The sequence below is a fragment of the Podarcis muralis genome, chromosome 6 (genome assembly GCF_964188315.1).
Source record: "Podarcis muralis chromosome 6, rPodMur119.hap1.1, whole genome shotgun sequence".
Taxonomy (NCBI): Eukaryota; Metazoa; Chordata; class Lepidosauria; order Squamata; family Lacertidae; genus Podarcis; species Podarcis muralis.
Genome location: NC_135660.1, coordinates 97,599,057 through 97,611,470, shown reverse-complemented (window position 1 = coordinate 97,611,470; position 12,414 = coordinate 97,599,057). Strand labels below are relative to the sequence as shown.

Here is a 12,414-nt window from a genome sequence, read left to right as displayed (position 1 = left end):
TGCGGGCTATCCAACTAAATCATAAAGTAAACGTATGGAAATCAATGGACTGGAGTTATTTAAGGGTATGATTCCACCAGAGTTAACCACTTTGTCCCATGGATTTCAAAGGGAAAAGAAAGTATATGGCTATATCTCTCACAAGAAAAATCAATGGCATGTCAAAGAGTTTAACCTTTGTTTGGATTATATCCTAACTACGGAAGTTCAGCTTTCAATTTATTCGTTCCTTAACATTTAACTAACTTGTGACTTTGTAACAAGCATACATCAAGCATCTGCTGAATCGGTGAATAGTTTTTATATTGCAGAATCTATTGTTTTTCTTTTGCAATTTGAGTTAGAAAGATAATTGCTATTTGCCTTACAGCTCTGTCCACACATTTTCGAGTCTGTGAGCCATATACAGACTACAAAGGCCGCTCCCATTTTGGATTCCACTGTCCACGTCTTTCTGACAATAAATCGTACATCTTTTGCTGTCACCATAACAACACCGTGTTTAAATACTGCTGTAATGAGACGGAGTTTCAGACTGTTATGCAGATGAACCTAACAGGGAATGCAGATGGATATATGCACAAGTAAGTAAATAAGCTGGGGTACTTTTCCTCTTCCCCCTCTCCCCAAAATGTATCCTGGTGTAATCAAAATTGTACTGCATCTGCAGAAAACAGAAATGTGTTTCCATAACTCAAAAAAAAGTTGGCAAAGATGAGAAGAACACTGGAGAGGGAAATGGCCTTTCTGCGCAGCACAAATGTTTCACAGGACTAGTTGTTATTTTAAATTTGTGCATGATTTGCATATTAATTACTTGCAATCACTTGCACTTTAACAGCAAGGTGCATTTGATTGTGTGTCTGTGGAGTGTAATCTGCCCCCAGAATCCCTTTTTATATCTTAATTTTAACTCTGTGGCCTGTTTTATTGCCTCGATCCCATAACTCTCTTTATTTTTGAAAAAATGCCTTTCTAAGAATACTTTTTGAAGAAGTATCAAGATCAAAAGGAAATATTAGACAAATTTTGAAAGCAAGTTTGCATTTGAGCCAGAACTCCCCAGGACTTAGTTAGCCCCAAATCTTCTTTTTAGTGCCAAGGGCAAGATGAAGTAGTAATAGTGGCCTGGACTGGAAATCACACTTTGCATACGAGAGCTGGCTCGCTCTGTCTCCCCTCTGCTTCTCCAGCACATCGATGATGAGGAGCTTGGAAGTGTCTGCTTCTATTTTTAACTAACCACAGACTGTCATTTCATCCAAACTGTTTTGCCCCCTCCCCTTTCTTCCTCTGGCACAGCTGCAAGAAAAAAGATTGGGAGAATCCACTTCCATTTTCAACTTGGCTTTTTTGAACAAGCCATAGTTAAATGAAAGCAGAATTTGTCCCAGTTCAGGCAAAATGATGATCTGTGTGGTTGGTTTAAAGTGGAAGTGAAGGCTGTGCCAGAGGAGGAAAAGGGAAGGAGGCGCTGAGACCGAAGTCTTGTTCACATTACACATGTTGTATTCAATCTCAGGTCCTGGTGCCACTGAGCATGTACAAATTATTTTCGCCTACCACTAAATAACTGGAAGCAGCCCGAATGCTCGCCATTTCACCTCACTTGAAAAGCAGGGCCAGCATTAGAACTGGACCAGGAGCTGTCTGGAAAAGCCAGTTGAAAAGTCCTCTTAACTGGCAAGTGATAGATGTCTGAAGGCTGTATGAATCAGCTGAAGGCTTCAAACTGCTTGACCTCTTGTGTTCGTGTGATCATGGTATTTCAAGTGCAGTGAGACACGGTGCTTACTTTGATGACAAGAGGTTCTCTGCTCAAATCCCAGAAAAGCATGTGTCACTGGAGGAAACATGGTGTGCCTTTTTTTTAAAAAAAAGAGAAACGAGGCACAGCTCAGGTTTTCTTGGGTAGCAAGACTGGGAAAGGCCACTACTACTCAGACTTGTTGGTGTTGACGGTGCTTTTTCGTAGAAAAAGAGGTGGGGGTTCTCACCACGAAGCTTTTGTTGACAATCGCCCTTTCAGCCTCAGCTGCGTCTCCAGTTTACAATACCAGCAGTGGACTACACTGCAGGGTTGTCTTTAAGCCATTTGTATTTAGCTCCCTGGTAGGGACGCAGGTGGCGCTGTGGGTAAAACCTCAGTGCCTAGGACTTGCTGATCATAAGGTCGGAAGTTTGAATCCCCGCGGCGGGGTGAGCTTCCGTCGTTCGGTCCCAGCTCCTGCCCACCTAGCAGTTTGAAAGCACCCCTAAGTGCAAGTAGATAAATAGGTACCGCTTTATAGCGGGAAGGTAAACGGCGTTTCCGTGTGCTGCGCTGGCTCTCCAGATGCAGCTTGTCACGCTGGCCACGTGACCCGGAAGTGTCTTCAGACAGCACCGGCTCCCGGCCTCTTGAGCGAGATGAGCGCGCAATCCTAGAGTCGGACACGACTGGCCCGTACGGGCAGGGGTACCTTTACCTATTTAGCTCCCTAATTTGCAGCACGGATGTGATAACTGTACTATGTATTGCATTAGGATGACAATTTTTAATGCTTAAAAACTTGTTGCTCTAAAAAAAATAAAAAAAAAAATTCCATGAAACAAGACCTGAGTTAGAAACAACATGAACTCCTCCTTTTTCCGGGGAGGGGAGGTCAGTGTGGATACACTGTCTCCCAATCACAACTATGCTGAAATCCTGAATTCCTCTCCGTTGTTGGTTTCCTAATGGCAGCTGCCGCTTGGCCCCCCAGGAGAGGGGGGTGGGAAGGGGGAATGGCATCAAAAGCCCCGTCTCTAGATGATGGAATCATCACTCTGTTTTTAAGATATAATGTCTATATTGGTGAGAGCTTTCCTTGCCTGCCTGCCTAGTGAATGTGACTGTCACCAAGGGTGTGGTTATGCACCTTTCCCTCCCCATTTTTTTAAAAAACTTTGCTTATATGGAACTTGAGTGCACTGCAAAGGGCAGCGCTGGTGAGATCTCAGTCACCCCCATCTTAATTTGAGAGGGAAAGAGGGGACCCTTTGTTTAATGGCTGAGGTTATCTTTGGACAGGAACCAGGATCTAGACCTGGTGGGCAGGGCCACATCCTTATCTACACCACCCTCTAGGTACCAAATTTGACAGGTGGGGAAGGTGGCCCATCTGTCAATCACCTGACAACACAATGTTTCATGCATGCAGTTTGAAATCTAAACCTGTGGACAAAGACATGGTGCTTTTGTTAGCCCTGCTGACAAGCTTGTTGACCGTGCTTGCAAGTCTTTACCTGCTCCACATCTGGTTTTTTTTAAAATAAATTTTTTATTAGTTTTTCACATATAAAATAAAAACAAACAAATCACAATACAATGACATACAAACAAATAAACATGTATAATTTCATAATCTTATTTTCATACACCTTACTTCTTGGACTTCCCCATACCACCCCTTTTCTGCATCCTTATTTCAAATTTTTTCAGCAACCCTTCAATCATCCAATTATTCAGATCGTTTCTTTTAGTTTTCTTCCTTAACTTATTAATTACAACTGTAATTCTTTATTTCCCGTTTCCCTGACATCTTAACATTCATCAATTTTACAACAATTTTTAAGATATATCTTGAATTTCTTCCAGTCTTCTTCCGCTGTCTCCTTCCCCTGATCTCAGATTCTGCCAGTCATCTCCGCCAGTCCCATATAGTCTATCACCTTCGTCTGCCATTCTTCCAAAGTGGGTAGTTCTTGTGTCTTCCAATACTTTGCTAAAAGGATCCTTGCTGCTGTTGTAGCATACATAAAAAACGTCTTATCCTTCCTTGACACCGTTTGGCCCACCATGCCCAAAAGAAAAGCCTCTGGTTTCTTAGGAAAGGTTCTTTTCAGAACTTTCTTAATTTCATTATAGATCATTTCCCAGAAGGCTTTAATCTTCGGGCAGGTCCACCAAAGGTGGTAGAAAGTACCTTCAGTCTCATTACATTTCCAACATTTATTATTGGGCAAATGATAGATCTTTGCTAGCTTGGCTGGGGTCATGTACCATCTGTAAATCATTTTCATAATGTTTTCTCTTAAGGCATTACATGCCGTGAATTTAACACCGGTGGTCCATAACTGCTCCCAGTCAGCAAGCACGATATCATGACCAATATCTTGTGCCCATTTAATCATAGCTGATTTCACCGTTTCATCTTGAGTATTCCACTTCAACAGCAAGTTATACATTCTTGACAAATTCTTAGTATTGGGTTCTAACAATTCTGTTTCTAGTTTTGACCTCTCCACTTGGAAGCCTTTTTTCCTGTCCTGTTTAAATACTTCGTTTATCTGAAGATAATGAAGCCAGTCTCTCACCTTGGACTTTAATTTCTCATAGCTCTGCAATTTAATTTTTTCACCATCTTGTTCTAAAATTTCAGAGTATTTAGGCCATTTAGAGCCCATATTAAGTTTTTTCACCTCCTTGGCTTCCATTGGTGTACCTGCTCCACATCTGGAATCACATAGGACATCCGGTGTGGGGAAGGTGGGTGTGGCTTGGCCATAATTAAGTCCACAGGCCGGAGATTCCCCAACTCTTCTCACAAAGCCTTTATGGCGCCAATGCACAAGTTGCCCTTGCAGAACAATGGATGTGGGATGGCTTCTCTGGAAAGTATTGCTCTTTAAGCATTCAACCTCTGTCTTGTTGTCCGTGTGACCGAGAGAATGTGAAGTGCTGAAGCAGAGGTAGCCAACATGTCGTTCAAAACATCTGGAGGGAGCCAACTCCCATCTTCATGGGCAAATGGGAGTTGTAGCCCACAACATCTGCAGGGCATCGCATAGGCTGTCTCTGTGTGTTGTATATGCTAGGGCTGAGCTGAAATGAGGCTGTGTGTGTGTTAATTCTACATTGCATATTTGCATATTTTTGTTAGAAATAGTACTTTCATGCAGAGGGAGGGCAGGGACAATTTGGTTTCAAGGTATTGTCTTGTGGCTAAATCTGATTGGCTGCATGCTGCCATGACATCACCCAGCTGGCTTCATGACTCCTCATTGTTTGCATCACACAGTCAGTGGACCCATCTTTTAATTCATTTATAAATGCACTAAATCTGCAGGGAGGTGGGGTAGGAAAGCAGGAGCAAAATGGTGTGAAAATGCAAAGTTTTTGGAGAGAGTTTCGGAGAACATGTTATCCGCTGCACCAAAAAGTTTTGGCTCTGCAACTGTTGCTCAGTCTTAATCCAATAATACATTCTAACTTTTTTTTTAATTATCGCAGACATGATGTGCATTATCACTGCTAGCTTATTTTCCAACTGTAATTAACTTCATTCTAAACTGAACTGAAGGAAGAGGTCCTTTTGCTGTTAGATCAAACTGTCTGTGCTTCATTAAGCATAATTTATACCTCAGGTGTTCCAGCTAAACATCCACAGTAATTGCTATGCCCTAGGCAACTAGGCTTGTCCTTCTCGTCATGCGGGAGGAGAAGGCTTTAAAGCAGGCAGTGGAGTTAGTGGTAATTTTAGACCCTGGACGTAACAGTCCTGGAGTGGCTTTGGATGGGAAGACCCCATTTGTGTCTTCCACTGCAATTCCACGCACTGCAACTGCTTCAACATCCCTGATACGTTAGAGCTAAGAACAAAGAAAAAGCTGTTTGCCAACCTTGGCTTTGTTTTTTAAGGAGCAGCTGCTCTGAGCACGTGCAGTTTAAGAACTTACTTAAATCATAGCACCATCCTGACTACCGTTATAAAACAAGTTTTCTTCTGCCGTCCCGATGCTAAAGATATTTATTAGGGAATAAGCACCATTTTATTGTAGGAAAGGTTAAGGAAATGGTGATATCACCTGATTTCCTCATACATTGCTGGAAACACTGCTGGAAAAAGAAGGGAGGCATTTGCCTCTTAATCTCAGGGCTGTGGGCAAAAGATTCCTGAATTGCAGGTGGTTGGACTAGATGACCCTCAGGGTCCCTTCCAACTCTGCAATTCTATGGTTCTATTAGTGGCACTTTCCAGAGAAAGCTTAATTAAGACACACTTCAGTGCCATATACCCCAAAAGGATTTATTTTAGTGTGTGAAAGGATAAGCATTTATTTCCATTGGAGGAACCAAGACTGCCTTTCTGAGTTGCTGTTTTGAATTTGCCTCCTGAGTAGAAAGTAGCCAGCCCAAGTAAGTTGTGCTGGTAACAGGGATCAATTAACTGCTAGTATAAAGTCTCCTGCCATTTATTGGGTGCTGCAGGGCCTCCCTATCAGAGACACAAATGCTTAATTCTCTTTTAAGTGTGGCTTAAAGGCACTTTAACTTTGACATGGACACACCCTGGTGGTTTGGTCACATAAATCTAGCCAGAGAAGTTATTGCAGGCGAATTCCCTTAGCTAATGGCTGACATCCTGCTTTGATTGTATTGCTCTAGATCTTTCCTACCTTTTAAATATGAGAAGAAGCCTTTCCCTAGTTCATAAGTTTCATGCGGTGATAAATTCATTACTACATGCACATTCTTAGAATCTAATGTGAGTAGTGACCATCAAAGCACCTTAGCAGCAAATTGAATTCATTCCACTTCCTGCCAATTTTAAACATTTTATTTTGCTTTAAAGTTCCTTTATGAATTAATGCTATAAAACTTTGATGAATTATTCATCTGAATTCCTTGCGAGCTTTGCACTTCGGCATATTGTGACTTTTTCTCTCTCGTTCAGCTGTGCCATTTAAAATATTAAGCTGCCTGAGCCCTGTCTTACTCCCTCATTGGAAACAAGGCATCACTTTTTATTTTCTTGTTTTAATAAACAGCATCTTCAGTATTTTGGGACGCGGGTGGCGCTGTGGTTTAAACCACTGAGCCTAGGACTTGCCGATCGGAAGGTTGGCAGTTTGAATCCCCGCGATGGGGTGAGCTCCCGTTGCTCGGTCCCTGCTCCTGCCAACCTAGTAGTTTGAAAGCACGCCAAAGTGCAAGTAGATAAATAGTTACCACTCCGGCGGGAAGGTAAACGGCGTTTCCATGCGCTGCTCTGGTTCGCCAGAAGCGGCTTAGTCATGCTGGCCACATGACTCAGAAGCTGGACACCGGCTCCCTCGGCCAATAAAGTGAGATGAGCGCCGCAACCCCAGAGTCGGTCACGACTGGACCTAATGGTCAGGGGTCCCTTTACCCTTTACCTATCTTCAGTATTACTGGGACTGAGGTGTACCCCTACACATGGTTTGTAATGAATTTGCAACAGCACTGAGAGGGAGTACATTTCCCCTATCTGTGCATTTTGTGAAGCAGTTGAGGCAGAGGCCAAGTCCCTCCACAGCCACTGGGAACTTCAGGATAAGGTCAAGGATGGAAGCCTTTTTATTGCAGTCAGAAATCAGTGGAAGCTATGGAAGATGAAAACTACGTGGCTTTAGCGCAGGGGCCCCAATAAGTCCACAGAGACCCATTTCCTAACTCGCCAAACCCCTTTTCACCCTGGGCAGACTTTACAGGCCCCAGTGCTCAGAAGAATTTCACTTTAGTGCTGTGATAGTACAATAAAGTGGTGTCTGATGATCACTCCATTACTTGACCTGCCAGATTGTACTAAAAGACAGTGCTTAATGGAATAAGGAACAAGTATATCCACTTTGCCTTAGGATTTAAACAAAACATTTTGTGGGGGGGAGGGCACGGTTATGTCTGGCTTTTCATTTTTAACGTGTTGGAAGCAGATGTTATTTTAAAGGAACAGATGGAGATCCCACATACGGCCAATTTAATAAGCTGCCATTTTAAAACACTATTCATTTTTCACTAAATGATTTTTAATGAACAAAAATGAGTGCCTTAAAAAGTATGTGTATGGGTAAACAGATGATGCTGATCTAAAGAGGTGCTAATATTTGTGCCATTGAATTCTTGTTAGGCTGTCAAGTGCCATGACTTTTAGCAAGGTAAGGAAGGAATAAAACCTCTTGTCCGAGAGGGGGCCTGCCTGTCCTTCTTCCTAAACACTTGGGATCCACATTGGTTCCCTTTGCAGAAGTTTCGTGAGTGGCTTGCCCTTGATAGCACTGTGTTTTTTCTTGTTTTTTCTGAATAACAATGGCTCATGAGTCCAAAAAAGAGTGATTTCATCAGCATCGCTATCAGTTCAGTCATTTTTCTTCCATCACTAATAGCTTTTTTAAAATTTCTTTTGCTCTTTTTAGCAGTGTAAGCATGTAACTGTTCCCAATGAAAAGCAACACTATTTTGGTGGTTGCATTTAGCACAGTGTCTGTGAACTACTGGCCTAACTTTTTTAGAGGGGTAGCTATGTTTGTGCCGTAATAAGCCTGTTAGTCTTTGAAATCCCACCAGATATGTTTGCTCCACACGCACCCTTTTTTTGAGAGCCAGTGTGGTGTAGTGGTTAAGAGCTCCTCCACATGCAGCTGCTGGGTGACCATGGGCTAGTCACACTTCTCTGAAGTCTCTCAGCCCCACTCACCTCACAGAGTGTTTGTGGTGGGGGAGGAAGGGAAAGGAGAATGTTAGCGCTTTGAGACTCCTGAAGGGTAGTGATAAAGCGGGATATCAAATCCAAACTACTACTACTACTACTACTACTACTACTACTACTACTACTCTTCTTCTTCTTGCTTTTTTCTTGTTCAAAATTTTATAATTTATAACAAACTTATTCTATGGCTGACAAATCACATATTCCAATATTCACTAAATTTACAGTTTATATCAACATCCACTAAAATAGTAGCTTTAATGTAATGCAGTGCAAATATAAAATACAGTGCTAGAAACCTATATCATATATTTAGAAGTTCTATGGTGCAAATTGGACTTGCCGATCGAAAGGTTGGCGGTTCGAATCCCCGCAGCGGGGTGCGCTCCCGTCGTTCGGTCCCAGCGCCTGCCAACCTAGCAGTTCGAAAGCACCCCCGGGTGCAAGTAGATAAATAGGGACTGCTTACTGGTGGGAAGGTAAACGGCGTTTCCGTGTGCTGCGCTGGTGCCGGTTCACCAGAGCAGCTTTGTCACGCTGACCACGTGACCCGGAAGTGTCTGCGGACGGCGCCGGCTCCCAGCCTCTAGAGTGAGATGAGCGCACAACCCTAGAGTCTGTCAAGACTGGCCCGTACGGGCAGGGTACCTTTACCTTTACCTTTTTATGGTGCAAATTAATTAGTCAGTTAAGACACCAGTGAAAAAGCCTTAAATAGTTCTAATTAATGTTCTATTTTCATGTGCTTAATAAGAATGAACCATAAATTTCCAGGTTTTTTCATATATTTTTTGTCTACCTGCCCCACCATCAATTTTGTCATGGTGCCAAAAACCCAAATTTAATTAAACCATACCTATTCTTTTGGACTTACAGAAGCATACCATTTACGTTCTATCAATATTTTGGTAGCAGTTAACAAAACTCCAACTAAATTTGGATATTTTGGTTTCACATCTTCTTTAAGATATGAACTAGAGTTCATTCGAATGAAGTATCCAATTATTTCTTGTATATCTGCAAAATAACTATTGAAGACCTCATAATCTTTTCACACCTCCACCAAAACATAATTTGCGACTTTCTCCCCACGTTTTCAGCATGTTCCATTAACATCTAGCTGTATCTTTGCTGAATGTTGTGGGATTTGATGCCAGCTCTGTGACATCTTATGGAAGTTTTCTATTACAAGAAGTGATAAAGTTACCATGGTGATAAATATTTATTTCCACAACTTGTCAAAGACATTCCCCCCCCCCCCCAATCTTTGTCTTAACCTCTTCCTTGTTCTAATCCAGCTAGGTATTTCTTCAGCAGGCAGCTTAAAATGCTGTAACGCTCATGTCCCACACCAGAGCCCAGAGCATTAACTGGTACTTCTGTCTCCTGACTCATCAGCTGTGAAGCTGGACATGCCCTGTTTAACCATCAGTTTCTGGCCCAACAGACCCTGGGGGTTTCTCCAATTCCTTTCTCTTTTCTATATAATCAAAGAGTAGACTTTGACAAGCAAATACCAGCTGAAATGTATTCTTTGCAGTGTAAAGCATGCATAATAAACCACTTCAGGCTAAAACCTACTTTATGTTGACATGGCCTCATTCTGTTCTGAAACAGGACCAGTGCTGTGCAGCTTGCTAGGTGAGAATTGAACCATTGTATTTGAAAGAGATGAAATCATTTAAAGGTCTGGTTAAAGTAGAAAATTTGCTCAAAGAGGTTTTTTCTTGTCCTTTAATTTTCCTACTTACTGGAGTAATAAAATTTACATATAAAATGCTTTCCTCTCCCTGTCGTTTAATTCCAATGGTAATTTGTGGCACCCGAATGTAATTTGTGTGACATCCTGAACAGCAAAGCATCTTGGGCAGCATAGAAATGAACCAGGCTGGGAGCAGAATGGCATAATGCAATGAGTTGGGTGGAGGTATTTGACCAACACAGAACTATGGAATAAAAATACTTAGTTTCCAGAAAAGTATACTGGCTCCAGCCCCAACCAGACACACAACACACTTATCCTTTTTATTAACACCCACTGAAGGACACTTTCAACATTGGGTTTTGGAAGCTATCCCTTAAGTTAGTGCTTATGGAGGCCTCTGCAACCTGAAAGCAAGACCAGAAGGAGTAATTCAGCACTATCCGTGTTATTCTTAGAACTGAACCACACAACCAGCAGAATCATGTGTTGCAGTTCTTACAGAACTGAGCAGCTGCATGCTTGAATGTCTCAAAAATAATAAAAACAACCAAAATTTAAAAAAACAAACCAGTGCAAATTAGGTGTCAAGGAAAAAGTTTTCCCTGCCACCCTTGTTTTCTGTAGTCTTCAATGGAAATGGCTGTTTTTGGGGGGTGGGCAGCATTTCAACTCACAACTTCCCAACCTGCAGACTGAAGTTGGTTACAGTCCAGCAAAAACCTGTTGAGTTTATAATTTGGCTTTTAGAAGCAACCATGTCTTGGAGTGACTTTGAGCCACAATCTGGTACAGTGGTACCTTGGTTTGCATACGTTTTGGATTACAAACACATCAAACCCAGAAGTGCGTGTCCCGGTTTACAAACTTTTTTTGGATTACAACTCATTTTTTTTTAATTTTTAGATTACGAAGAAATTTTTTTTGGAGGCCCCATTGGCGAAAGCACGCCTTGGGTTACAGTCTGTTTTGGTTTACAAACAGACCTCCGGAACAGATTATGGTTGTAAACCAAAGTACCACTGTACTTAGACTATGTAAAGAAGATAGGTAGCACTGTGTGAACATTGGGAGTCCCCGTGTAAGCAGCTTCGAGCTTTTTAAAGGGAGAGAGAGGTATAACCATACATTCTGGCAAACAGAAAATACCTGTATGCATTTTAAAATATTAAGTGGCTGACTGGAGTGGCCAATAGCCATGGCTCATTATTAACCTTTGCTTTGTCTCTTTTTGCAGTAATTACAGTGCATTGTTAGGCGTCTGGATCTATGGGTTTTTTGTTGTGGTTTTGCTGGTACTGGACCTTTTGTATTACTCCTCAATGAACTACGATATTTGCAAACTGTACCTGGCAAGATGGGGAATCGAGGGGAAGTGGATGAAACCGGAAGCAAGCCGGTGGATTAAACCTGCTCAGGACCCAAGACAAGTACAGGCTCCGACTCAGCCTACGCCTCAAACACTGCAGGCAGCACATGCATTGAAAGCAGAAGCTTTAAATCCGCCACTGATGTCTTTTCCCAGTTCAACTGCCTGGTAAGTTTTGAAGGCTTTGGTGCCTATTTCTTTAACCCTCTTTTTGTACTGTAATGTTTTCAGTTGGCAGCTATCAAGTGTATCATTCATGACCAGGAGAGCAGGGTGATTTTGTTAATACTTTTTGTTAATACTTTCGATGCCTATAGAGAATATAGGCCTACCATCATCGCCTGAACTAAGCCAGATCTGTGGACACATCAGGAACAGGCAGTAGAGTCCTGGGATGGAGGTGACTGTACCATTTCAGATGAGAAATACTATTATTGAATGATTCCCCATTCTGTGCTGGCTTGTGAGCTGTAAGTGTCCACACAGATACATGAAGAATCTGTAAAAACTGGAGGGCAAAGCCGGGCACATAGCTTCCTATTCCGTTCCACGTTATCTGTTTGCTGTGGAAACAGCCACATGCAGTCATGGAATACCCATCATTTATTTTGCATGCATAGGTCCCTTTTCATACACATGGCAGGAGACTTGAACTCAAAGCTTGCACCTCACCTTATGGGCTGTGGATGCACCAGGGCTGTGACTTGAGCCATCCCATGGTGAAAGAACATGGAGGAACCTGACTGGGTCAATTGAGACCCATGCTGGCAGTATTCCTTATTGGTGATAAAAGGGAGATATGGCTGTCATCCTGAAACCGTGGTCTGGCCAGCAATGTTTGCACAACAAGGTAGAGCTCTGCTGCATGAGCT

At 42.3% G+C, this 12,414-nt stretch overlaps 1 protein-coding gene across 3 annotated transcripts in view; it reads left to right on the top strand.

The window, feature by feature from the left end:
• SHISAL1 (shisa like 1) overlaps positions 1 to 12,414 on the top strand; it is an 83,068-nt gene that overhangs the window by 41,204 nt on the left and 29,450 nt on the right. For all 3 annotated transcript variants that reach the window (XM_077930772.1, XM_028728714.2, XM_077930771.1), the window contains exons 5-6: positions 371 to 584; positions 11,411 to 11,710. In XM_077930772.1, the coding sequence (XP_077786898.1) occupies positions 371 to 584; positions 11,411 to 11,710 (514 nt within the window). The remainder of the gene's footprint in view (positions 1 to 370; positions 585 to 11,410; positions 11,711 to 12,414) is intronic.